The 23,706-nt window shown below is 38.5% G+C and overlaps 2 protein-coding genes across 8 annotated transcripts; both read right to left on the bottom strand.

Annotated features, from left to right (window-relative positions):
• Window positions 1-7,103: 7,103 nt before the first annotated feature.
• LOC116064437 lies at window positions 7,104-12,974 on the bottom strand. Of its 2 annotated transcripts, XM_031319666.2 has the most exons (9): window positions 12,869-12,974; window positions 12,678-12,729; window positions 11,029-11,180; window positions 10,733-10,865; window positions 10,332-10,604; window positions 9,960-10,235; window positions 9,697-9,869; window positions 9,514-9,612; window positions 7,104-7,892 (listed from the first exon to the last, which is right to left on the bottom strand). In XM_031319666.2, exons 2-9 carry the CDS (start codon window positions 12,724-12,726, stop codon window positions 7,713-7,715), a joined length of 1,335 nt encoding a protein of 444 aa, XP_031175526.1. In that variant the 5' UTR covers window positions 12,727-12,729; window positions 12,869-12,974; the 3' UTR covers window positions 7,104-7,712. The 2 variants fall into 2 exon arrangements, with proteins under 2 accessions (XP_031175526.1, XP_031175527.1); XM_031319667.2 differs by lacking the exon at window positions 9,514-9,612.
• LOC116064435 lies at window positions 7,104-22,610 on the bottom strand. Of its 6 annotated transcripts, none has more exons than XM_031319661.2 (10): window positions 22,511-22,610; window positions 22,352-22,400; window positions 20,259-20,407; window positions 19,961-20,093; window positions 19,584-19,856; window positions 19,212-19,487; window positions 18,940-19,112; window positions 18,739-18,855; window positions 16,930-17,129; window positions 7,104-7,691 (listed from the first exon to the last, which is right to left on the bottom strand). In XM_031319661.2, exons 2-9 carry the CDS (start codon window positions 22,395-22,397, stop codon window positions 16,950-16,952), a joined length of 1,347 nt encoding a protein of 448 aa, XP_031175521.1. In that variant the 5' UTR covers window positions 22,398-22,400; window positions 22,511-22,610; the 3' UTR covers window positions 7,104-7,691; window positions 16,930-16,949. The 6 variants fall into 6 exon arrangements, with proteins under 6 accessions (XP_031175521.1, XP_031175524.1, XP_031175522.1 ...); XM_031319664.2 differs by lacking the exon at window positions 7,104-7,691 and adding an exon at window positions 20,942-20,976 and having other exon boundaries at window positions 15,761-17,129; XM_031319662.2 differs by lacking the exon at window positions 7,104-7,691 and having other exon boundaries at window positions 15,761-17,129; window positions 18,739-18,773; window positions 18,816-18,855.
• Window positions 22,611-23,706: the final 1,096 nt, after the last annotated feature.

The raw sequence follows: 23,706 nt of genomic DNA, 5'->3' as shown, positions 1-23,706 counted from the left end.
TCTTTCGCTTCTTTTGTATTGCCGTAATAAACTCAGATCGATTTTGGAAACGCTTTGAGCTGGCAAGCCACACATTGAAATTGGATCGTGCAATACGGCAGGTCTGCTTGGTTCTTTCGGTGATTGATTGTAAAGATTGACAAAGAATATGTTTACGGCATTTACTATCCAATAGGGACGTGCTAGCATGTTTGCCCACCGGCTATGGAAAAAGTTTTATTTTCCAAGCATGGCCTATCGTCTGCAGTGAGCTAGCGAGGGAAACGTTAAACACAGATAAATGGCGTGAAAATGCCATGGTTTTGGTTGTGTCCCCCTTGGTTGCAATAATGGAGGACCAGGTGAAAACCCTGCAGTCAAGTGGCGTAGCTGCAGTTTACGCCAGGCAAGATAAAGACATGGAGGAAAAACTTGCTGCTGTGAGCTCTTCCACAGCTAAAGTATAGGCAGGCTTCAACTCTAGGGCACCGACAATAAAATTATGTTTATCCTTTTTTGAGTCAAATTCTCATCACACACTCGACATACCTCATTTATTATGTTATGCAGCGTTTTCTTTTGCTGGGAATTAGCCATTTTAATTCCAGAGCTCGCCTCCCAACTACACGTTCCACCAAAACAAGTTCCTTCCCAAGGCTATTATGCTGCGTCTGGCTCTTAGCAGCGGCCAAGAGAATTGTGATTGGTTTAAAGAAATGCCAATAATCTGGGTTATCATTGTTATATCTAGTAACATTAAACAGTGAAGAATATATACAGAATATAACAGCTACTAAAAAATACCAATTTGGTTTATAAAAAGATGTTAAAAAATACACTTGCACTTGGATTTATTAAGTACTTTATACATCAGAATAAGCAATAAACAATTGTTGGTCTGCAGAGTGAATCAAAACATAACATATTATTAGTGGAACGAAGAATAAAGAGTATAAACAGAGCTGTAGTGTTGAGGCAACAACAGAGAAGAAGTTCTCTCTCCGTGTAATGCAACACACACCAGCGGGCCGGTCAGAGTATAAGAAGGCTGAGCGGGGTATGGTGACCCAGAGGGCTGACTGAGTTGGTCTGGCCTGGGTTCAACAGGCTCATTGTCATACTGAAGTTTGAATTAAACAGAAACCCAATAAGTAATTAATTAAGAGCAAAGAGCAATAATGTTTTCTATGTATATATATATATATATATATATATATATATATATATATATATGTGTGTTAGCAGGCCATGGCTAACATTGAATCCAGTGTGGGTCTTCCGGCAAGACCCTTGATGCCTACCTCGAGTATGAGCATTCATGAGCACATTCCTGAAGAGAATGTGGGACCAATGGATATTTCAAAACCCAACACACAACTACAGATTGACGAGGTACAACAAAGATGCTACCTCAAGGGGGAGCCAGGACACAAGCTCAGCCAAGGTTGGGTACCAAGCCCCAAGAACAGACAGAGATGATCATAAGTAAGCTGGATACTTGGTCAATTACCAAGGCTAAGAGAAAGAGTACCCTCTGGAACTAGTGGCTGGAAAAGGCTGGTCTGAAAGATAGCACAGAGGCACTACGAATCACAGGCAGAAGCAGCACGAGAACAAGCTTTGAGCACAAGATCAATAGAGGTCGGGCTCTACCATACCAGACAGGACCCCAGGTGCAGGCTGTGTAAAGATGTCCCAGAGACAGTCCAGCACATAACAACGCTATAACCAAGTGGCTGGCACAGTGTAGAGGAACATCTGTGCCAAGTTTCTGGACGTACATAATAGCAAATAGGTTTTATGACAGGGTGATACTTAAATAACAAAGTCATATGTCACTTAATATAAAACACAAAGGTTACTTACCCGTCTCCATTTCCAGGACACCTCTAACACCGTGTCGTCATTCTGATCTCTGACCTCGAATCGTCGGTTGCATGACACCTGGAGGACCTTATTTGAAAGCCCATATGGCTTTAACAGATCTAACCCTACACAATCTAATTTATCCAAACCCCCCTGCAGCTTGCCTCAATGAACTATCTCAATCTTCAATTCTCCCGGTTCATGGTTGCTTCCTGGGAAGAAGTAAATGTTGCAGGAGTTTGGTTCCAGTTTAAAAGTGAAGCTGAGGGGTTCAGCAGGTTTCCATTTATAGTTCCTTGTGGCTCCTGGAAGACAGGATGCACAAGAACCAAAGTCTTTTGAGTATCAAACACTTCAATACTACACTACTCCACTTCCAAAGAAAATGAAACTATGTCTTCTTTTTAGCTTGACCATCATGCATTTTTGAGTGATCATTTTGTTAAACCCAGTATTATCTTGACCCACATAGCCTAATAATATACTCTCCTACAGTCAATATAATATTATACTTAAATGCTTAAAGCCAAATCACCAAGAAAAGAGTGTGACAGACAGCCACAGTGTCTTGACAAAAAGAAATGCCAGGATAGGAAATTAAATAAATCGAAAATTATGAAGGATCTTTACCTTTTACTTCAAGGGTGTGTCTCTCATTATGTAGCAACCACTGTCTTTCTGAGTTAAATTATAAATCTGATTGTAGACATTATACCACATTATACGCTTTCTGTTTATAGTTGGAGGGTTACCCCGTTTCCACAAGATCGTCACATATGAGTTGTTCTTGGGGCTGAACTCGATGAAGTGAGTGTTTACTGCTGAATCTTCTCTGAGTTCCCATACTCATTTTCTTGATAACTGTCATGTGAGAGGCCTAATGAGAGAAAGTCCAACAGAAACTTAATGGAAGTACCACCAGAGATCCCTTTGGCTTTTTTTTCTAAATGATTTAAAGTAATAATAAACTCTGACACATGTCACAGAACAGCAAATTAAGATATGTACTAACTATTCGTTTATATGACTACAGGTGCTTATTAGTATTCACTAATCAGATATTGTACTTAACTAAAAGTAACATTACCACAATGTAAATACTACTTTGTTACAAGTACAAGTTCTCTTCATACATCCATCCTGTAGACTCTTATATAGCCTACTATATGGCAAGTCTGCAACCAGGAAGTCACCTCATTAAGTAGACATGCATGTAAATAATAGGCTAATAATCATAATCATAATAAAAGTTTATTTATTTATTTTTCAAGAGCAGACATCACAAAGTGCTTCACAACAGAAAACACAAGCAAGTAGAAAGCTGAAAAAATAGCCTATGAAATGCAGACTAAAATAATAAAAGACGATAAGAAGAACTAAAGAAAACAACTAAAGGGTCTTTATTCACTGAAAAAAAAAACGTTTTATCCTGGAGAGCTCGAGAGTAAGTAAAATTTGATGCAGAGGTAGGCTATTTAAGGGGGCGTTTACCGTTGATGTTTTAAACCCGCATTGTAAAAATATTTGGAATGTCGCACGTAAAGGCATTAAGTAAAGAGCGGAAATCCTTATGTTCATTAAAGGGATTTTTCACATGACATCAGTTTACTCACCAAGAGGAGTTGTAGGCAGTGGTGATACGTAATTAAGTACATTTAATCAAGTAGTAGACTACTTCTGCTACTTCATAGGCTAATTCAACCTTACTATAAATCAGAGGGAAATATTGTTCTTTTTACTCCTCATTTATTTGATTTAGTTAGCCTACTTTGCCGATTCAGATTAATAATACAACATATAATCAACAAATAATGATGATTTATTATTATATATAAAGATAAGATTGTATTTATCCCTTGGTAAAGTTCACACGTTTCCCAGTAATTAGTAAAAGTAAACCCAACACCAGCTGCAATATTAAAGTCGTGAACTTTAAGTATCTTTTTTCTGCTAATACTTCTAATGCATGATTTGTACTTGTTACAGAGAGACCACAAATGTGTACACTGTGGTATTACTACTTTTAAGTAAAATATCTGAGTACTTCTTCCCCCACATGTCTCCTGTGGCTCTGGAGGAGTTTTGTCAAGTCTGAGAAGTCTCAAATCATTCGAGACTTCTCAGACATTCAAGTCGAATGTCCCCTAATTTTATGAAAGGGCAACAGTAAATTCACTGTAAACCCAGAATTAGTTGTAATTAAACTTTTTAGTGGTCACTACTTATTCTTTCATGTTTTGTTGAAAAACATAATCATTAGCCTACTAAATCACATTAGTTGTTTGTAATAATCAGCTTAAGTATGCAGTGCACAGATCATATTAAGCAGAGATAACTGAGGATGTTATGTTTTTGTATGGGAGGGGTGGGGTCATTTGAATTGTTCTGTGCTGATGCGATGCAAAGGCTCATGGGAAAAACTATATGTTCTGAGCGGTTTCTGTCCTATAAAGTGTTTTAAAAATGTTCTGTTAATGTTTGTCTACCTTTATTGTTGCACCATGACCAAGACCTGGGTGGGGACTGATGGGGTTTGGGCAGTGAGGCAGAAAATGGTAACTCAGATCCATGCAGAGAACGTTGGAAATTACAATCTAAGCATTGTCATCCTTTCCGTTTAACTGGAACTAATGTATTGAATACATTGTTCTTAAAACTATACTGTTATAAAGAAAAAGACATATTTATAAGAATGATTTATTATATTTCAACAAAAGTAAATTAAGTTTACTAATGGTTTTAGTAATGATGTAAACTTGGTTTGTCTACTGCATTAACTTACCGGTCTGTGTTAATACAACTTGACCTGTTAAGTTTCAACTTTTGGAAAAATGGTTTAAGGCAACGTGTTTCCATGCACATTTCTAGTAAAGTCAACTAATTCGGGTTAACAGTATTGCTGGAGTACCCCTTCTCAGCAACTAAATCAAGATTCTTTGAGTGTAATAATAATAATAATAACTTTTATTTGTATAGTGCCTTGAAAGAAAACCAAGGACACTTTACAGAATTACTGTGGCTAAGCTAAATGAGGTTGTATGCTGTGGTAAACAGGTGGTGTTTTTCAGTGTGTTTTTTTTAAATGTCCAGGGATGTAGCATTTTGGTTATCTGCAGGGAGGGTGTTCCAGAGGGATGGGACTGCTACACTAAAGGCTCTGTCTCCAAAGGTACAGAGTCTGGTGTGGAGAATGGAGAGCAGGCCAGCGTCTGAGGACCGCAGGTTTCGGGGTGGGGTGGATGGAGGAGGTCGGAGAGGTACTGTGGGGCCAGGGCATGGAGGGATTTTATATGTAATGCTGGACATAATTGGGAGCCAGTGAAGGTGGATGAGGGCTGGGGGGATGTGCTGCCAGGTCTTGGTGTGGGTGAGGACCCTGGTGGCAGAGTTTTGGACATACTGGAGCCTGTCTAGGGTTTTGCTGGGGACCCCAGACAGGACTCCTACTACTGCAGTATAGTCCAAACGGGAGGTTATAAAAGCATGAATGAGAGTTTCTGCCACGGAGTCAGAGAGTGATGGCTGGAGTCTGGAGATGTTTTTGAGATTAAAAAAGGCTGATTTGGTGATAGATTTGATGTGAGTATGGAAAGAGAGGGTGGAGTCCAGGATTACACCAAGGTTGCGGACCTCAGAGGATGGGCAGATGGTGCACCCATCAACATCCCGGATGAGATCTCCAACCTTCTGGAGCAGCGCCTTGGGTGCCACAACCGAGAGCTCTGTTTTATTGCTGTTCAGTTTGAGTAGGTTGGTTGACATACAGACTTTGATGTCATGCAGACAATTGACCAGGGAGAGGGGGGAGCTGAGTGGATGGTTTTGGTGCTGATATAGAGCTGTGTATCATCGGCATAGAAGTGGAAACTGAGACCATGTTGCTGGATAATCTGACCAGGGGGATGACACTTAAATGGTGAAGAGCATGGGTCCAAGCACAGAGCCATTGAGGCACGCCTTGGTTGACTGGAGCTGGATGAGAGCAGGAGTTGCTAATGGTGACAAATTGCTTCTTGTGTGAGAGGTAAGACTGAAATGAGGAGAGAGCTGTGCCAGTGATACCAAGGTGATGGGATAGGCGGTTGAGGAGAATGGTATGGGAGATTGTGTCAAAGGCTGTGGAGAGGTCGAGGAGAATGAGTATGTTATATGTGTCCAGTGTCAGCAGTGGTGAGTAGGTAATTTGTGATTTTGATGAGGGCAGTCTCTGTACTATGATAATGTCTGAATCCTGACTGAAGGGGTTCATAGAGCTCACGGTTGGACATATTATATACTGATGGACTTGGGCGGCAACTGCTTTTTCCAGGATTTTACTTGGAATGGAAGGTTGTAGATTGGCCGGTAGTTGTTTGCATCCTCCAGATCCGAACCTGGCTTCTTGAGGACAGGGATGACTGAGGCAGTTTTTAAGTAGGTGGGTACTATGCCAGATTCCAAGGAGCAGTTGATGATATCCACCAAGATGGGACACAGGACAGGCAGACACACTTTGACCAGGGCTGTAGGAATTGGATCCAGGGAGCAAGTGGAAGCCTTTGCTTTTGTGACCAGTTTGGTCACTAGATGGTTCTCCACAGGCGTGAAGGAAGAGAGGCAGCACTGAGGCAGATAAGTAGGGGAGGGAGCGATGTCCTGTGGTTGATTGGTATTAGAAGTGGATGGGGTACACACCAGGAGGTGCTCATGGATAAGGTCCACTTTGGCCTGGAAGAAATCCAGTAGTTTGATCACATTCAATCAACAGTCGGAACTCTCTTGTAGTCGTAACATAAACGGAAAAAAAGTGATCTTTATCCAACAGTTATTTTATTTTATTTTTTAACATGTTCAATAAATTGACTAAACTAAAAAAAAAACATTTAGCCATTACACTTCAAAAAAAGAAGTCAGAAGCCGGAAAAACACAGACATCTTTGTTGGAAAAACAACAAAAAAGTACTAACTTTAGAAGTAAACTGTATATTCATGTTCACTCCCCATTGCTAAGAAAAATATTGTGAAAAAAGGTTTTCAATGCCTTTAACCACCAACATGAAGTTAAAAAATCCTCTAAAGGTGTTCCTGAGATGTTGCGTTCACAACAACTGGACGGACAGACACCCTGAAAACATAATGCCTCAGGCCACGGCTGTCATCGGCATAATATTACAATTTCACATTGATTTCATGGCCTAATGATCAGTGCAGTTTCTCAAAGCCGCAAAAAGGGCTTATGGAAAAAAGTTCCAGCTCACATCTAGAGATATACACTCAAATACAAAAATGAACATATATTATATTATATTTGCTGACTTTTACAAAATTCTTTACACTTCTGAGTGCGATCCCAGTCCCACAGAAATTGAAAGGTTTTGTTTTTCAAAACATGACATTTCCTTGTGGAAGACTTGAAATTTATACAAAGCATAAAGACAAAAATAATATCATATAAAATTTCCCAGAATGTAATGATAAAAGCCAATCAAACACATTGCTATATATGAGGCTGAATGAACATGATAAGGGTTTAAAACAACCATATAAAAAGAATATATAAGTAAAGCTGGTTTAAATTGCGTGTTGTGTTTTGATCTCCATGAGTATTGTCAGTTTGAAGTCCTCAATTTGCAAAATCTGATACCCAGACTCACTTTCAGTCCTCATTGTAAAATCATCTCCCCTTTCTTTGATATCTTTGGCAGCAGCATACAGTGTAAGTTATGCATTTTAATTATAACCTGATTTTATGAAACACATTTATATTCCATATTAAACAGGAATAGATGGTCCTTTTTCTGTACACCACTGAAATGGCTCTATTTCCGCTAGTCACGATGCACAATATTAAATTCAACTCTGCATCACTTGAATTTACGGTGCGCTCCTTACAGAAAGTTGAGCTTATCTGAGGTGTAAACATCACAGAAAGTTGAGTCTGAAACGAGGGGGAGTGCAGAGGGAATGGACTGTCTTTTGAGCTCAAACCTTGGTACAGGGTCTGAGGAGTGACAATCAGAGCCGAATGTAGGAGATGGATAGCCTCCCTGCCCTCCTAGAGGTTCAACCTGGAGAGAGAAGTGAACAAAACAATGCAGATGTGTGAGTTAATAAATCTGTCGGTAAGTGTTAAAGATTCTAAAATAATCCAAAATAAATATTAGATGAGGACTTTCTTGCTCTTTGTCCTATATTATGCTAATTTTCATGTTCATACTTGTATTTTTGGTTTCTACTAGAACACGTTTACATGCTTTAATGTTCAAAAAATATTCCTTTTCTCATACTGTCTGTCTGAATATACCTGTATTCACCCTCAGTCTAAAACACTCCATTTTAGCACCTGTCTCTGCAAAATGGGCTATACTAGGGCGCCTGGGTAGCTCACCTTCTAGAGCGCGTGCCCATATAAAAAGGCTTAGTCCTTGACGCAGCAGCCACGGGTTCAACTCAGACCTGCGGCACTTTCTGCATGTCATTGCCCCTCTCTCTCCCCTTTCAAGTCTAAGCTGTCCTGTTGGAAATAAAGGCCTAAAATGCCAAAAAAAATTATCTTAAAAAAACAAAAACAAAAGGGATATACTAGATATTTAGAATAATGGCCTGGGATTGACTTCACACAGTTCTCACATTCCGTTTCCCATCAGATGCCGACGCTTTGTCGCGGCCTTCGGAGCCTGTCGACACACAAGGCACTTACATGCTTGCCTTGTCAGACCGGTTATCAAAACAAAGAACAGAGATGCTTGGATTGCAACACACAGAGGAAGTGTGATTTAATTCTCTGCTCAGGATGCCATAACTCCACTATGTCTTTAAGCAAATATTTGTTTGCTGCCGTATTAATGGGTCTTAGGTCAACGTTTCTGGGTCACCCGCATCTGCGCTCTCGGTGTAAGTCACACTGAACTTATAAATGTGTTTATCATTAGTTTGTCTGTTAAAGGATAGGTTCACATTTTGTCCATCTTAAAACAATAGACTGGTGCCCATGTGAACTATGAAACACATTGTTCTTGCTGTAATGATCCGTCCTGGTCATCCTGGCCATTAAGAGTTCCCTTATTGTGATATCAATGTAAGTGACAAAAAAAAAAAAAAATCAATGTAAGTGACAGGGGACAAAATCTCCAACTATTCCAAACTTAGTCTTATTCGTACAAAACGTCATCCTTGTATTTATGTCGCTATGCCACAGCTCAGCAAGAAAGCACTGTCCAGGGAACAATAAGGATGTAATTTGGTACTAACAAGGCAGTAACTTTGGAAGATACCAACTTGATTTGATTAACTCAGACTGTTGCAGCCTTGTAAGAATAGATAGATAGAATAGATACTTTGGGATGATTTTTGCACAGAATGAGGACTGTGGATATCCCCCCCATCACTTACATTGAAGCACATCAATAATGGATCTCTTATGAACAAGAAGTATGATTACAGTGAGCTTTTTTTAATACACATGGGCGTGCGAGTATAGTTTTATGACAGACTTGGACCAAATCAGTGGGTCAAACTACAATAACTAGTTTGACTTCCATTGATTTCAGAACATTAGCATGCACCAACCTTTTACCTCACACAGTATCTTTGCCTCAAGTATCTCCTTCTTTGCTTTGCCACCAACAACTCTCCTGTGCCTCACTGGAAAGGCACACCTCAGTTTGAAATGCTTTGTATAAAACTTACCGATGGCTCAAGGGAGGTAGTTGTAGGTTCTCCAGAAACAAGGGAATTCATTGGCTGATAAGAGTTATCTGGCACAGGGCCAGCAGGTTGAATCAAATCCTGCAATTTGAAGGAGGATATTGAAGTAAAAATCACAACATATATAAACAGTTGGTCTGAATGCTTATTTGAGGAAGTACTTACGTGGTAATACACAGCAGGTGCTGCTGCAGTCTCAGGAGCAAACTCGTGCCTTTTGGAAGAGCTGTTTCTACAACAGCACTTTTTCACACAGCAACAGCAGACAACCACCGCAAAGATAATCCCGCCAATGATCGCAATATAAACATATGGATGAAGGACGTAAGGAAGAGGTTCTGTAAGAGCAGAAGAAGGGGAGTGGGGCTATGTTAATTTGAATCAACAGTTTGTTCATACATTTTTTCGAAATGTGTGCTGTTGCTCACCATCTTCTACCTCCACTATCACAATCTGGGCCAGGTGGCCTTGCTGGTCTCTGAACTCAAAGGTGCCAGAGTCTATGATATTTACAGGATTAATCTCTATGCCCTTAGGCATGATCTGAATCCTCCTATCGTCTGTGACCAGATTGCCTGCTTCCATCAATGTGTTGTTTTCCACTTCCCCTGCCGGTGTAAAAGTCACAGTCCATGTGGCATCGAACGAAGGATTTTGGATGAGGAGCCGTTCATTCACATTTGTATGATAGTGTCTATTGTTCTCTGTGTGTGATAAAGAGTATATTGTATCAACAAATTTAATCAGATACACAGCAGTCTAAAAGCTCACATGCAGCTTCTATCCATAACTAACATCACCTTTCACTGTGAGCCGTATCCTAGACAGCAAAGTGTTGTCTTTTTTTCTGAAGTTGTAGTAGCCGCTATCTGCCTGATTGACGTTCTTAATCGCCAAGATAAAACCCTTCATCTGCCATCTGCTTCCCTTATTGGCCTCAGGGTCGGTGCGATTCCACAGGACCCTCGGCAGGTCCTCACTGTGAAGGGGAGTGAACTCCACAAATTCAGTCTGTCTAGGAACAGTATAGGAATATGATTTCCCATAATTCCTATACATCTTGTAAGCACACTCTGAAAAAGCAAATAAAGAAAAAACAGAGTTAGGTTATTGCACACACCTAATAGAAATACCATATTTCCACAAAGGTTTTCTAATAGAATAGCGCTTTTAAATATACAGTATAGTGTAATATTCTTACCCACAATTTCCAGTTTGATAACATCGTATGGCATAGCATCACCAACTGAGACAGAAAAAGTTCCCTCATCTCTTTCTGTCAAATCTGTGAGTTCAACTGAGCCAATGGAAATTTGGAGGCGTGGGTCCTTTGCCTGAATTGGAGAATAACACACATGCATTTATTTAGGACAGAGTAGATTCTGTTCATTCAAAACCTGGTTTGTTCTGACTTTTGTCACATTCAAGATCTTGCCATTCATGGATGTCATAGCGATATTGGTGATAGTATAAATTATAGCGCCAAAAGCTGCTCACCTCGTCCTTATCCATCACTAGCTTCCTGGATCCACCCTTCTTCGGAGTGAAGTACAACTGTCCATTGAAAAGAGGTGGGGTAAAACTAAACGGCAATCTCAAACTTCTGCCATAGCACATACTTTTTTCAAAAAACTCGGATGCGGATGAACCTGAAATCAGAAAGATACCAGTGAAGAAGAGATAGATGGAGGGAATATGACAGGTCGGATACAAAACATGAGGACATGTGGAAAACATACTATAAGCAACTTCAATACATTTGATATCACATATAACAGAAAGAAAATGTGTGCATTATTTTATATATGTGTGAATGTTTCATTTGTTCCTGTGCCCAAAATATAATCAATGAGGGCCCTATATTGAATCTCATTGAGCAATGTGAAATAGCTCCGAGATAGTTTCACATTGCACGGCGCTGTGGAGAATAAGCGCCAAGATTAGGTTATGTTCTGCCTCTGTTTAGAAGTGGTGAATGTACAGCAGGTCTCTCCTCGAGTCAGGGTGAAAAGCAAATCCACAACAAAAGCCATTCTTTCACTTCTGAAATAACACAATACAGTGTTCTGCACGTAGCCGAGCTAGGCCCACTGTAGGTTTGGTGTATAAATATAGTATGTTATGCAATTAGGTCGAGCAGACAGTCCGAAACATTGCAAGCTCGCCTCGGCTCACCTACAGATCAATACTGACTCAAGTGACTCAAGTGAGTCGTACAACCCGGATCAGTTTAGTGAGTGACTCAGAATATAACCTGAATCCTTAAAAGGAATCAAGTTTACCAGGCCTAATAGATTACAAAGTCAGCCTACTATCACCTTAAGAATATATCAAGGGTTAAAGGACTTATGTCCCAGCAGGATTTGGAGAAACTTGTCCAATCAGACAGCTGCAGCTGATTAAGAACGCTGTTGCTTTAGTTCTCACAAAGACCAAGAAAGTGGATCACATCAGTCCAGTTCTGAAGTCTTTGCACTGGCTTCCTGTCCCTCAAAGAATTGATTTCAAAATAGGCTCCTTCTGTTGGTTTATAAAGCACTAAACGGTTTGGGGCCAAAATACATATCTGATCGGCTGCTACATTATGAACCACCCAGACCTCCCAGGTGGTCTGGGACATCCTCAGCGTCAGAACTAAACAGGGAGAAGCAGCGTTCAGTTTATATGCACCACATATCTGGAACAAGTCCCAGAAAACTGCAGGTCCGCTGCAACTCTCAGCCCTTTTAAATCAAAGCTGAAGACCTTTCTTTTTTAAGCTGCCTTTCCTTAAATCATTGTTTATTTCTTAAACTGCACTGTAACTTTTATTCTCATATTTTAGCCTGTTACCTGTTTTTATATTTTTAACTGTTTTCAACTGCTCTTTAATGTTTTATGTAAAGCACTTTGAATTGCCTTGTTGCTAAAATGTGCTATACAAATAAAGTATAGCAAAGTATAACTATCTATGCCTTGCAGGACATAGATAGTTGACATAGTTGACATATTTGGCATATTTTGAACAAGTTGTAGAGACAGAGCCCAAACATATGTGGAGCCAAGTATTCACTAATGAAAAAGAAGAAGAAGGCTGTAAAGTTAAGTTTCAAATGGGTTAAACCTGCATAGCATTTCTTCTATGAGGCTATATGATTTATACTCACCACCAAACAAGACGCAGGAAACAGTAGTCACGTATAATAACAATAACATGTCCTGCAGAGAGAGTATGCATGTTAACTTGTAATAGGCTAAGATCACAACGTTTCTCTGAACCCAGAGAGCAAAAAAATAAACATCACAACAACACGACACAAGATTTGAAAAACTGACAGACAAGAGGTTGTATACTCACTGCAAAGTAATTTCCTTTTGTGTTACAGTCGAGTTCTGTGAGTGTGTGAGTGTGAGTGTGTGTGTGGATGGGTGTGTGTCATGGATCGGTGTGTGAGTTTGTACTGTCCGTCAGACAGAAAAACTAGACTGGGCGAGGCTTCCTTCACTCTGTCATCTTCATAACTGCGCATATACTGTCTATCCGGAGGTGGTTCCCAACTAGAATGCTATGGCCCCAGGGGTCACAATCAGGGTTCAAAATTTACTTTTTTGTCCACTAGCCAAATGGCTAGTGAATGTTTTGATTTTACCAGCCACTTAATAGATTACCATTGTTTTAATGAATAAAAATAACAAATTGTATTGTACCAGAATTTGGCTGGTAGGCCTAGATCAGTATTCCTCAAAGAGTGGTCCGCGGACTGACTCCTGGTGGACCTTGAGTAGATTTGGTAAAGTATCATGTTTTTAATTTAAAATCCAAAACAGTGTTTCTCAAACTGTGTGGCAGCAACTCCAACACCTAACATTGAGGATCATAGATGTGTTATGTGGTTTCTCATGGACTTCAGCAATAAAGCTGTCCCTTTTGCAATACTGCCTCCCATTTACATCACAAAAGATCACGTGACATTTGAAGAAAATCCATAGAAATAAAGTTTACGGTAAATGCATTCTCAGCATAAGCAGCACCATTCTTACTAAAGCAATGAGTGACTGTTGTAAAACTGTCATTCAATTAGGCTATAGTTTGTAATATAGTGTTAAAGTAGGATGCCTATTCTGCCCTACAAAACAAAAAGGCAGTAACTGCATTTTTGGTCAAAAATGAGTTATTATCATTTTCATGACATTCAAGGCATCCTTTGTTATGTGACAAAACATCTTATCTCAAGTTTTGGAGAAAAATGGTAGTCGTTTGTACAGTAACTGCAAAAAGCCCTAGTGAAACAAAGCAAGAATACAGTAACTGCAAAATAGGGGTAAAATATCAAATTAAATATGAGGATTGATATGTACAGAGAATAAGCTAATATAAAGTAACAAAAACAGCCACATGTCCAATAATCTACCTACAACTACTTAGCTGGATGACAGGATAACTTTAAAGTCATTTTTCTCAGTTCTGCACTCTGTGTAGTTACTGCCTTTTTGCTTTGTAGGGCAGTATTGTTTTTGAGAATATTTTGGCAGTTACTGTATGTGGTCTGGAGTTTTATTTTTAATGGGTAAGTGGTCCTTGGTCTGAACAACTCTGAGAAACACTGGCATAGCTGGTGCTAATTCTGAACACTGGTCACAATATGATAAAAATAATTGTTTTTCTTGTAAGAATCTGGATTCTTTCACCTGTTCAGGCCCCTACACATTGAAATTAAACAATTTTTAAAGGAAAAATTGCTCTTTGGTTGAACTGCTCTCTCTGGGATACTATTTATTTGTTTTCTTGAGAGACAAAAATTGTAGTTTAGAGTACAGTCGAAGTAGAAGTCTGTATGCAACGGAGATGTAGTTTAATGTTATATCTACTGGAAACTTCACTTCAAAGAGAAAATCCATACAGTAACAATGAAATATAAACCATGCTGTTGTTGCTGTTTATATTCTCTGATGTTGTACTATTCTGAAATGGGCCATTTTGCATATGAATACTTTTGATAGGCTGCATTAAGTAGCCTACATTTTTAATGCTAATACTTAGGCCTACATAGGCTATTTTTACTTAAGTCATTTGAATGATTTTGATTCTTATTTTGAGTCTTTTTTTTTTTACACTGCCCTGTATTGAAGATGACACTTGTCATACGCACAATGTAAAGGAGGCCTAATAGTGATACATTGTCTCTGTTAAATTATATTATTTGATTAACCTATTATTACTTACATACTGCACCAATTATGTACAATATATGTTATAGTTGGTTGAGATTGAACTAATTTTAACTACTGTTTGGTAGTTGGTATCAACATAGCATCATATTTCATAAAATCATCATATGTTTTATGTAAAATCCTAATGTAACTTTCTTGAATAAATGTAGTGGAGTAAAAACATAATACTTCCCTCTGAATTGTCAATGAATGGAAATAGGCTACTCAGGTACAAGTAGCATTGGTTACAGTGCATGTCTGTGCAGAAAAGTCCTTTTTTTCATAAGTGAGCACCTGTCCTCGAGTTTTTGTAAATCCCTGAGAGATTTAATCTTGGCACACAGCTTGTCAAGAGGATCCTACTTTGTAACTGTAAATTATCTTGCGTTAGGCTCTTTATAGCCTACCCAGGGACTGGCAAAAATAACGGAAACATATGACGCACCTTGCGTAGTAGATGATGAGAATAAATCCTACCATCGCAATAAATAAAAGAAGGGGCACCAAGAGGAGTAGGCTACTACACAACCTACAGGTGCGGTGCGCAGTCATGAAATTCGGTCATGTGGACGTGCCAACAGTTTTGTTGTCATTACTTAGAATTCCTCATGGGGAGACAGAAATGAACTATAGCTTTAAAGTCATGAACAAATTAAGGCATCAATAATTATAATCTAATAATACAACATATATTAATGGGCCATTCTGTATATGCCCTTTTACTTTGGATAGCGTACTTTAAGTATTTTTCTGCTAATACTTTGCTAATGCCTTTTACTTATTACAGAGAGACCATAGATGTGTACACTGTGGTAGCCTATTACTACTTTTAAGTAAAAGATCTGAGTACTTCTTCCACCACAGGTTTTCTGTGGCTCTGGAGGAGCTCTGTCAAGTCTCACATGTCCCCTCCCCTAATTCTATTAAAGTGCAATAATAAATTGCTAGAGTACCCCTTTAATAGTTTAACAGCCAAAAACTTAGCTGCTCCATCAATATTCTGAGTGTAGTTTGATCACATTCAATCACAATTCATCAATTCAACAGTCAGAACTCTGACTGATAATGTGACATGATCTTTATTATTTCAAAGCCCTTACAATTCAAATGAAGAAGTCAGAAGATCAAAACAACAGGAAAAACACATCTTTTTTGGCAAACAACAAAAAAGTACCAACTTTAGATGTAAACAGTATATTCACGTTCACGCATTGCTAAGAAAAAGATTGTGAAAAAAGGCTTTCAATACCTTTAACCACCAACATGAAATTAGGTTCAAGGTGGGCACCCGAGATTAGTGTCACCACCCCGGAATCGGACCAAATGTTAAATATGGTCACAATCTCCCCTCCTGAGTTATGGCGTTGAATAAATACCAGAAAAGTTTTTTTGCAGATCATTTAGATGTCACAGTGAAGTTGCCTCAGGCCAATGCTGTTGTCGGCGTGGAGGCATAAAAATGTAAAAGTAAGTATAGTTACATATGTTGTATTTGTATCAAATATTACAATTTGATTTCATGGCAAAATGATCAAGGTAGTTTATCAAAGCTGCAAGAAGGGCTTATGGAAAAAGCTCTTCAAAACATACAGACATTTCCTTATGTAGTACTTGAAATTAATACAAAGCATAAAGACAAAAAATAATATCATATATAATTTCTAGAATGTAATGATAAAAGCCACACAAACAAGTTGCTATATATGAGACTGAAGGCATAAGGGTTTGAAACAACCATATGAAAAAGAATATATAAGTAAAGCTGGTGACAGTGGTTTAAATTGCTGAATGTCGCGTTTTGATCTCCATGAGTGTTGAAGTCTAGCCTGACAAGCCAGACCCACATCAAGATGTTGGTCCTGGCTGCAAATTACATTTGCTGCCACTAGGGTGCGTCTAGATTTCTAGGCTAGTTGAAGTCAGTTTGAAGTCCTCAATTTGTAAAATCTGTTACCCAGACTCACTTTCAGTCCCATTGTAACATCATCTCCCCTTTCTTTGATAGCTTTGGCAGCAGCATAAAGTGTAAATTATGCATTTTAATTATAACCTGAGTTTATGAAACACATTTATATTCCATATGAAACAGGAATACATGGTCCTTTTCTGTACAACTATTACCACGCCTTTGCAAGTTTGCGGGAACTTTGTTTTTTCACGCAATGAAACACTGAAATGGCTGTATTCCCAAATTCTACTCTGCATCACTTGAATTTATGGTGTGCTCCTTACAGAAAGTTGAGTTTATCTGAGGTGTAAACATCACAGAAAGTTGAGTCTGAAACGAGGGGGAGTGCAGAGGGAATGGACAGTCCTTTGAGCTCAAACTTTGGCACAGGGTCTGAGGAGAGAAAATCAGAGCCGAATGTAGGAGCTGGATAGCCTCCCTGCCCTCCTAGAGGTTCAACCTGGAGAGAGTGAGCGAGTGAAAAAAACAATGCAGATGTGTGAGTTAATGAATATGTGTCAGTAAGTGTTAAAGATTCTAAAATGATCCAAAATAAATATTAGAATGAGGACTTTTTGCTCTTTGTCCTATATTATGCTCATTTTAAAGTTCATACTTGTATTTTTGGTTTCTACTAGAACAGGGGTTTTCAAATTGGGTGAATGTGAGCCTCCCCTTAGAGTAGGCAAGGACAGTAAATGCCATCTTTTGTGTGTTCCAGGCAATAAGTTTCAATAACAACCGTTATTGAAATATTGTATTTGAAGACATTTTATTTCCACAACTTTTTTAAAAGTGCATTCATAAACAATTCTTTGCAACAGCAAATCATTTCCAACTTCATGCAGGCCTAATTGAGGCTACTTTTAAAAGCTACCGACGGCTGAAATCGGCGCGCACATTTGAAGGAGATGCACATCGTCTCAAACAAAATCAGCACAATGGACAGCTCTCTGATCACACTGAGCTGTTTGATAAATCGAACATACACCATTAATTGAGCACAGTGTGCGAAGTCAGCTGAATGGCGTGAAAGGGACTTTCACAAACACCGTCCAGGACCTGCTCTTTGACATCACAAGCCATGTCTGATATTCATCGCTGGATGGTATTGTCAGAGATTGCAGCAGCTGCTTCTCCCAGCATCACTGAACACGTATCTCTAGCTGCAGGGAGTAGCAATGTTTCGCCGATGTTATGGGGTTTGCCTGCCTTCGCTATACTTAGCACGACACAATAAGATGCTTCTGTCGCCTTCATGTTAATAGTGCCAAATGGGTTAGGGTTAGGGTTATTATGCTTTTTTGTGACTTCAAATCATCACGCTTCCTCTCAAAAAACTCAATTGGCTTGTTCACTAAATTTGTGTGCTTAGTTTCAATTTGACGCTGAAGTCTCATGCTATCATTTGCTAGCACCTCCTTGCAGACCACACACTGCGGCAGAGGTGCAGCCTCGGACCCCGACCAGGTAAAACCTAACTTTAAGTACTCAGGATCATATTTCCTAAGTTTTTTGCTGGGTCCTGTCTCGTCCCTTAATGCTGACTTCTGTTGACTTGGGACAAGGAAACGATGCATTTTAAAGCTAATACATGCACGCACAATTAGCCTACCGATATCAATAGAGCTGCATGCAGTTATTTTTTCTTTGCGCGTCGCGCCTCCCCTGTGGCTCTTTGCTATTGAAAACCGCTGTACTAGAACACGTTTGCATGCTTTATTTCCCCCTTAGTCTAAAATGCTCAATTTTAGCGCCTGTCTCTGCCTTGCCAAACCGGTTCTCAAAACAAAAAAACTGATAAGCTTGGATTGCAACTGCCATCTAAGTTACTGTACATAAACCTGTCAGGTCAAGTGGGAAGTTATTAACTTGAACACTGAACTTATACATGTGTGTACCATGACTGTGTGTTAAAGAATAGGTTCACATTTTGTGAAGTTTTCCAAATTTGGTCTTTTTCGTCGCAAACGTCATCCTTGAATTAATGTTGCTTAACTTGTAAGACAACTCTGCTGTGCCCCACTGGGGAGGCATGCTTTAAATTTGAAAAGTTGTATAAAACCTACCGATGGCTCAAGGGAGGTAGTTGTAGGTTCTCCAGAAACAAGGGAATTCATTGGCTGATAAGAGTTATCTGGCACAGGTGCAACAGAGTAACTTGGGCCAGCAGGTTGAATCAAATCCTGCAATTGGAAGGAGGACAATGAAGTTAAAATAACAACATATATAAACAGTTGGTCTGAATGCTTATTTGAGGAAGTACTTACATGGCAATACACAGCAGGTGCGGCTGCAGTCTCAGGAGCAGACTCGTGCCTTTTGGAAGAGCTGTTTCTACAACAGCACTTTTTCACACAGCAACAGCAGACAACCACCGCAAAGATAATCCCGCCAATGATCGCAATATAAACATATGGATGAAGGACGGGAGGAGGTGGTTCTGTAAAACGAGAAGAAGGGGAGCGGGGCTATGTTAATTTAAATCATCAGTAACAGTTTGTTCATACATTTTTCCAAAATAATGTGTGCTATTGCTCACCATCTTCTACCATCACTATCACAATCTGGGCCAGGTGGCCTTGCTGGTCTCTGAACTCAAAGGTGCCAGAGTCTATGATATTTACAGGATTAATCTCTATGCCCTTAGGCATGATCTGAATCCTCCTATCGTCTGTGACCAGATTGCCTGCTTCCATCAATGTGTTCTTTTCCACTTCCCCTGCCGGTGTAAAAGTCACAGTCCATGTGGCATCGAGCGAAGGATTGTCGATGACGAGCCGTTCATTCACATTTGTATAAAAGCGTCTCTTGTTCTCTGTGTGTGATAAAGAGTATATTGTATCAAAACATTTAATCAGATACACAACAGTCTAACAGCTCACGTGCAGCTTCTATCTGTTTTTTAAATCACCTGCTACTACAATCCGTATCCTAGACAGCACTGTTTTGTCTTTTTTTCTGAAGTTGTAGTAGCCGCCATCTGCCTGATTGAGGCTCTTAATCTCCCAGATAGAACCCTTCATCTGCCATCTGCTTCCCTTATTGGTCTCAGGGTCGGTGCGATTCCACACGACCCTCGGCAGGTCCTCACTGTGAAAGTGAAGGAATTCTATGTATTCAGTTAGTTCAGGAGCAACAAAGAAATATGGGTTCCCGTAAATCCTATACTCCTTGTAAGCACAATCTGAAAAAGCACATAAAGAAAAAAACAGGTTGGATTTATTGCACACACAAGGTTTTCTGATAGAATAGTGCTTTTAAATATACAGTATAGTGTAATATTCTTACCCAAAATTTCCAGTTTGATAATATCGTATGGCATAGCATCACCAACTGAGACAGAAAACGTTCCCTCATCTCTTTCTGTCAAATCTGTGAGTACAACTGAGCCAATGGAAATTTGGAGGCGTGGGTCCTTTGCCTGAATTGGAGAATAACACACATGCATTTATTTAGGAAAGAGAGTAGATTCTGTTCATTCAAAACCTGGTTTGTTCTGACTTTTGTGATATTCAAGATCTTGCCATTCATGGACGTCATAGCGATATTGGTGATAGTATAAATGATAGCGGTAAAAGCTGCTTACCTCGTCCTTATCCATCACTAGCTTCCTGGATCCACCCTTCTTCGGAGTGAAGTACAACTGTCCATTGAAACGAGGTGGCGTATAAGTAAATGGGAATCTCAAAAATTTGCCATAGCACTCACTTTTTTCGTAAAACCCAGCGGATGAACCTTAAATCAGAAAGATACAAGCAGAGATATTAAGAATATTACATACATATTGTATAATGTATAGAATGTAATACTAGCTGCGGATGTAAACCAAAATGTTAGCATGTTCCATTTGTTCCTGTGCCCACAAAATAATCAATGAAGGCTCTATTGAATCCATATCTACTGTCATGTCACATAATAAGTACAAATGAAGCCATTGTTTTAATTGACACAACTTCAAAATTTCAGGCTGGGATATCCCAGTACTTCAATTCTACTTTGTGTCAGATTAGTGACCACAAATCCTTTCACCTTTAAATCACCTTTAAATTTGAACATCAGAGTTTACCTAATTATTGACTAAATAAGTGAATTAATAAAAAGTTCAAATGTATCAAATAGTGTATAAATCAATACAATTTAAATAAGAAAAAAACACATTTTAAACTAATAAAGCGTAATTGAGGTTTAGAATTTGTAAATTCTTGTTTTATTACATTTTAATGAATTCATTCAATTTATGTAATCATGTCTAAAAAACTTTTAACTTACAAGTTGTGGCGCAATAAGGGGGTAAATAGCCGTGTCTGAAAGATTAAAAAAACTCCAAGTATACTGACTTATTATAAAAATGGTGGCTGTTGTTTCCTGTTTGATTTGTTCTCATGTCAAATGTTAATTCGCCAGCCCCTGCTATAACGTTACTCTACTCACAGAACATCCTATGTTATAACACATTTCACTCTGCAGTTGTTTTCAACGCAATTGCCACAGTTCACATAGTTGGCATATTTTGTACAAGTTGTAGAGACAGCCCACATATATGTGCAGTGGTGGAATGTAACTAAGTACACTCAAGTACTGTACTAAAGTACAAATTTGAGATACGTGTACTTTACTTGAGTCTTTTCATTTCATGCCACTTTCTACTTCTACTCCACTACATTTCAGAGAGAAATATTGTACTTTTTACTCCACTACATTAATCTGACAGCTTAAATTACTATAGTTATTTTACAAATTAAGATTTTTGCACACTAAACACACTGTGCTTTATAAAATATGTTTTATTATGAATAAAACTACCCGACAATATAGACCTACAAGTACAGCTGAAATGATTAGCCGATTAAACACAGAACTGCTTAGATCTTTTCCAGTTTCTAAAATGTGAGGAATTTTCTGCATTGAATAGGCCTACTTTTACTTTAAATACTTTAAGTACATTTCCCTGATGATACTTACATATTTTTAATTAATTAACATTTTCAATGCAAACTTTTACTGGTAACAGAGTATTTTTACAGTGCAGTATTAGTACTTTTACTTTGGTAAAGGATCTGAATACTTTTTTTTATTATTATTCTTTTTTATTCTTTATTGTACAATAGTGATACAAACAATCAAGGCACAATGTGTTTGTACATTTGTCAAAAAAAGTGTTCACAGTATTGATCGAGGTAGAGAGAATGAATATATACAAAATAAAGATACTGAGGTTTTTTTTAGTCAAGTAGCGAATGTAAGTCCAACAAATAAAAGAGTCTCTTGGCGTTTTCCTTTGTCATGCATTGAAGAGATGTAAGGATCTGAATACTTCTTCCACCTCTGGATATGTGGAAGACTTCTAACATGTTCCTTCCCGAGGCTATTTTCCATGGGAGCTATTTTCCAGCGGCACTGGGGCTCCTTGCAGCGCTTAGCGTGATTGGTTTAAAGAAATGCCAATAAACCAGAGCACATTTTTCTCCCATGCTGGAATCATGGATGTATTAAGAGAAGGCTGGAATGCTGTGTGGGCAGTTCTCTAATGCATCCATGGTGTGGACCATTGACTAGCCAGACCCTCCTCCTCCGCAGCGTTGAACAGGAAGGTCTGGCAAAGCGCGAAGACTACGCTATTGAAAAAACTGAACCTTCATCGTAGCATTTCTTCTGTGAGGCTGTATGATTTATACTCACCACCAAACACGACGCACGAAACAGTAGTCAGGTATAATAGCAACATGTCCTGCAGAGAGAGAGTGTTAACTTGTAATACGTAACAACAACCCAGAGAGCACAAAAGTGAACATCGAGCACATTTTAAGAAAACATACACACAAGAGGTTGTCTACTCACTTCAAAGCTATTTCCTTCTTTGTTACAGTCGAGTTTGTGTGTTGGTGGTTTACTTCTTTACTATCGACACCGGACAGAAAACTAGACTGGGCGAGCTTTTTCTTTTTTTCTTTTTTCTTTTTTTTTTTTTGTCTTCAAAAAACTTTATTATACAAACATATTGAAAACATTAAATGCATAGGCCTACATACTGTCGGTACCATACCATGGATGTATTAAACATTGACACATATATATATATATATATATATATTTTATATATATATATATATATATATATATATATATATATATATATATATATATAAGGTAAGCTATTAAGCGGTATTAAGGGAACATACATACATACATGAAAAAAGGGGCGCATGAAATTTACATCACACTCTTCTTCATCTTCCTAACTGCGCAATATCCGCGCAAACAACGCATATATGAGTCTACCGTCCACCGGGTGGTGTTTCCCAGCCAGAGTGTGTGGTTGACCCTTTTCTTTTCCTTTTTCTTGTGAAATCTGAATTCTTTCATCACTTTATTTCAAATGAAACCATTTAAAAATCAACTGCTCTCTATGAGCTACTGTTTATTTCGTGTAGCATAGGCCTATTGATTTTCTTGAGAGATTAAAGAAACTAAAATTTTAATTTAAAATATGTTGAAGTAGAATATGCAACAGAGATACAATTTATTGTGACAGCTGCTGGAAACTTTACTTTAAAGAGAAAATCCATACAGTATGACATAAATCATTTTAATAAGCAGGCTCGACTTCTTCGCTTGTTTGTTGTTGTTGTTTATATTCTCTGATGTTGTATTCTGAAAGGTGCCATTCTGCCTATGAGTACTTTTGATACGTTTAGTAGCCTATTTTCGATGCTTATCCTACTTATGTGCTTTTACTTAAGTAAGATTTTGAAAGATTCTGATTCTGTTTTTTTTTACACAAATAGTGTATATTATATTATATTATTTGATTATATTACTGATGCACTAGTGCATGTTGTAGTTGGTCGAGAAGGATCTAATTGTGTTTGGTAATTGGTAGAAACATCAAATCATATTTTATAAGAAAATCATATTTTCTTATGCAAAATCTTAATTTGGATTTGTTGAATAAATGTAGGCTAGTAGAGTAAAGCGCAATCTACAATACTTCCATCTAAATTGAGGAGTCCTAGTATTAAGTAGCATTGAATGAA

The sequence above is a fragment of the Sander lucioperca genome, chromosome 1 (genome assembly GCF_008315115.2).
Source record: "Sander lucioperca isolate FBNREF2018 chromosome 1, SLUC_FBN_1.2, whole genome shotgun sequence".
Lineage (NCBI taxonomy): Eukaryota > Metazoa > Chordata > Actinopteri > Perciformes > Percidae > Sander > Sander lucioperca.
The sequence above is the reverse complement of the archived record's forward strand: the minus strand, read 5'-3'. Positions and strand labels throughout refer to the sequence as shown.

Excerpts from the sequence above, each read along its gene's own strand:
- LOC116064437 (XM_031319666.2), bottom strand. The coding sequence starts at position 12,726 with ATGTTATTGTTATTATACGTGACTACTGTTTCCTGCGTCTTGTTTGGT. Across the intron at positions 9,870-9,959 it reads GATAGTGGAGGTAGAAGATG|AACCTCTTCCTTACGTCCTT; the intron begins GTGAGCAACAGC and ends CTGCTCTTACAG. Across the intron at positions 9,613-9,696 it reads CACCTGCTGTGTATTACCAC|GATTTGATTCAACCTGCTGG; the intron begins GTAAGTACTTCC and ends TTCAAATTGCAG.
- LOC116064435 (XM_031319661.2), bottom strand. The coding sequence starts at position 22,397 with ATGTTGCTATTATACCTGACTACTGTTTCGTGCGTCGTGTTTGGTG. Across the intron at positions 20,408-22,351 it reads TTCGTGCGTCGTGTTTGGTG|GTTCATCCGCTGGGTTTTAC; the intron begins GTGAGTATAAAT and ends TTCTGATTTAAG. Across the intron at positions 19,488-19,583 it reads GATACGGATTGTAGTAGCAG|AGAACAAGAGACGCTTTTAT; the intron begins GTGATTTAAAAA and ends TATCACACACAG.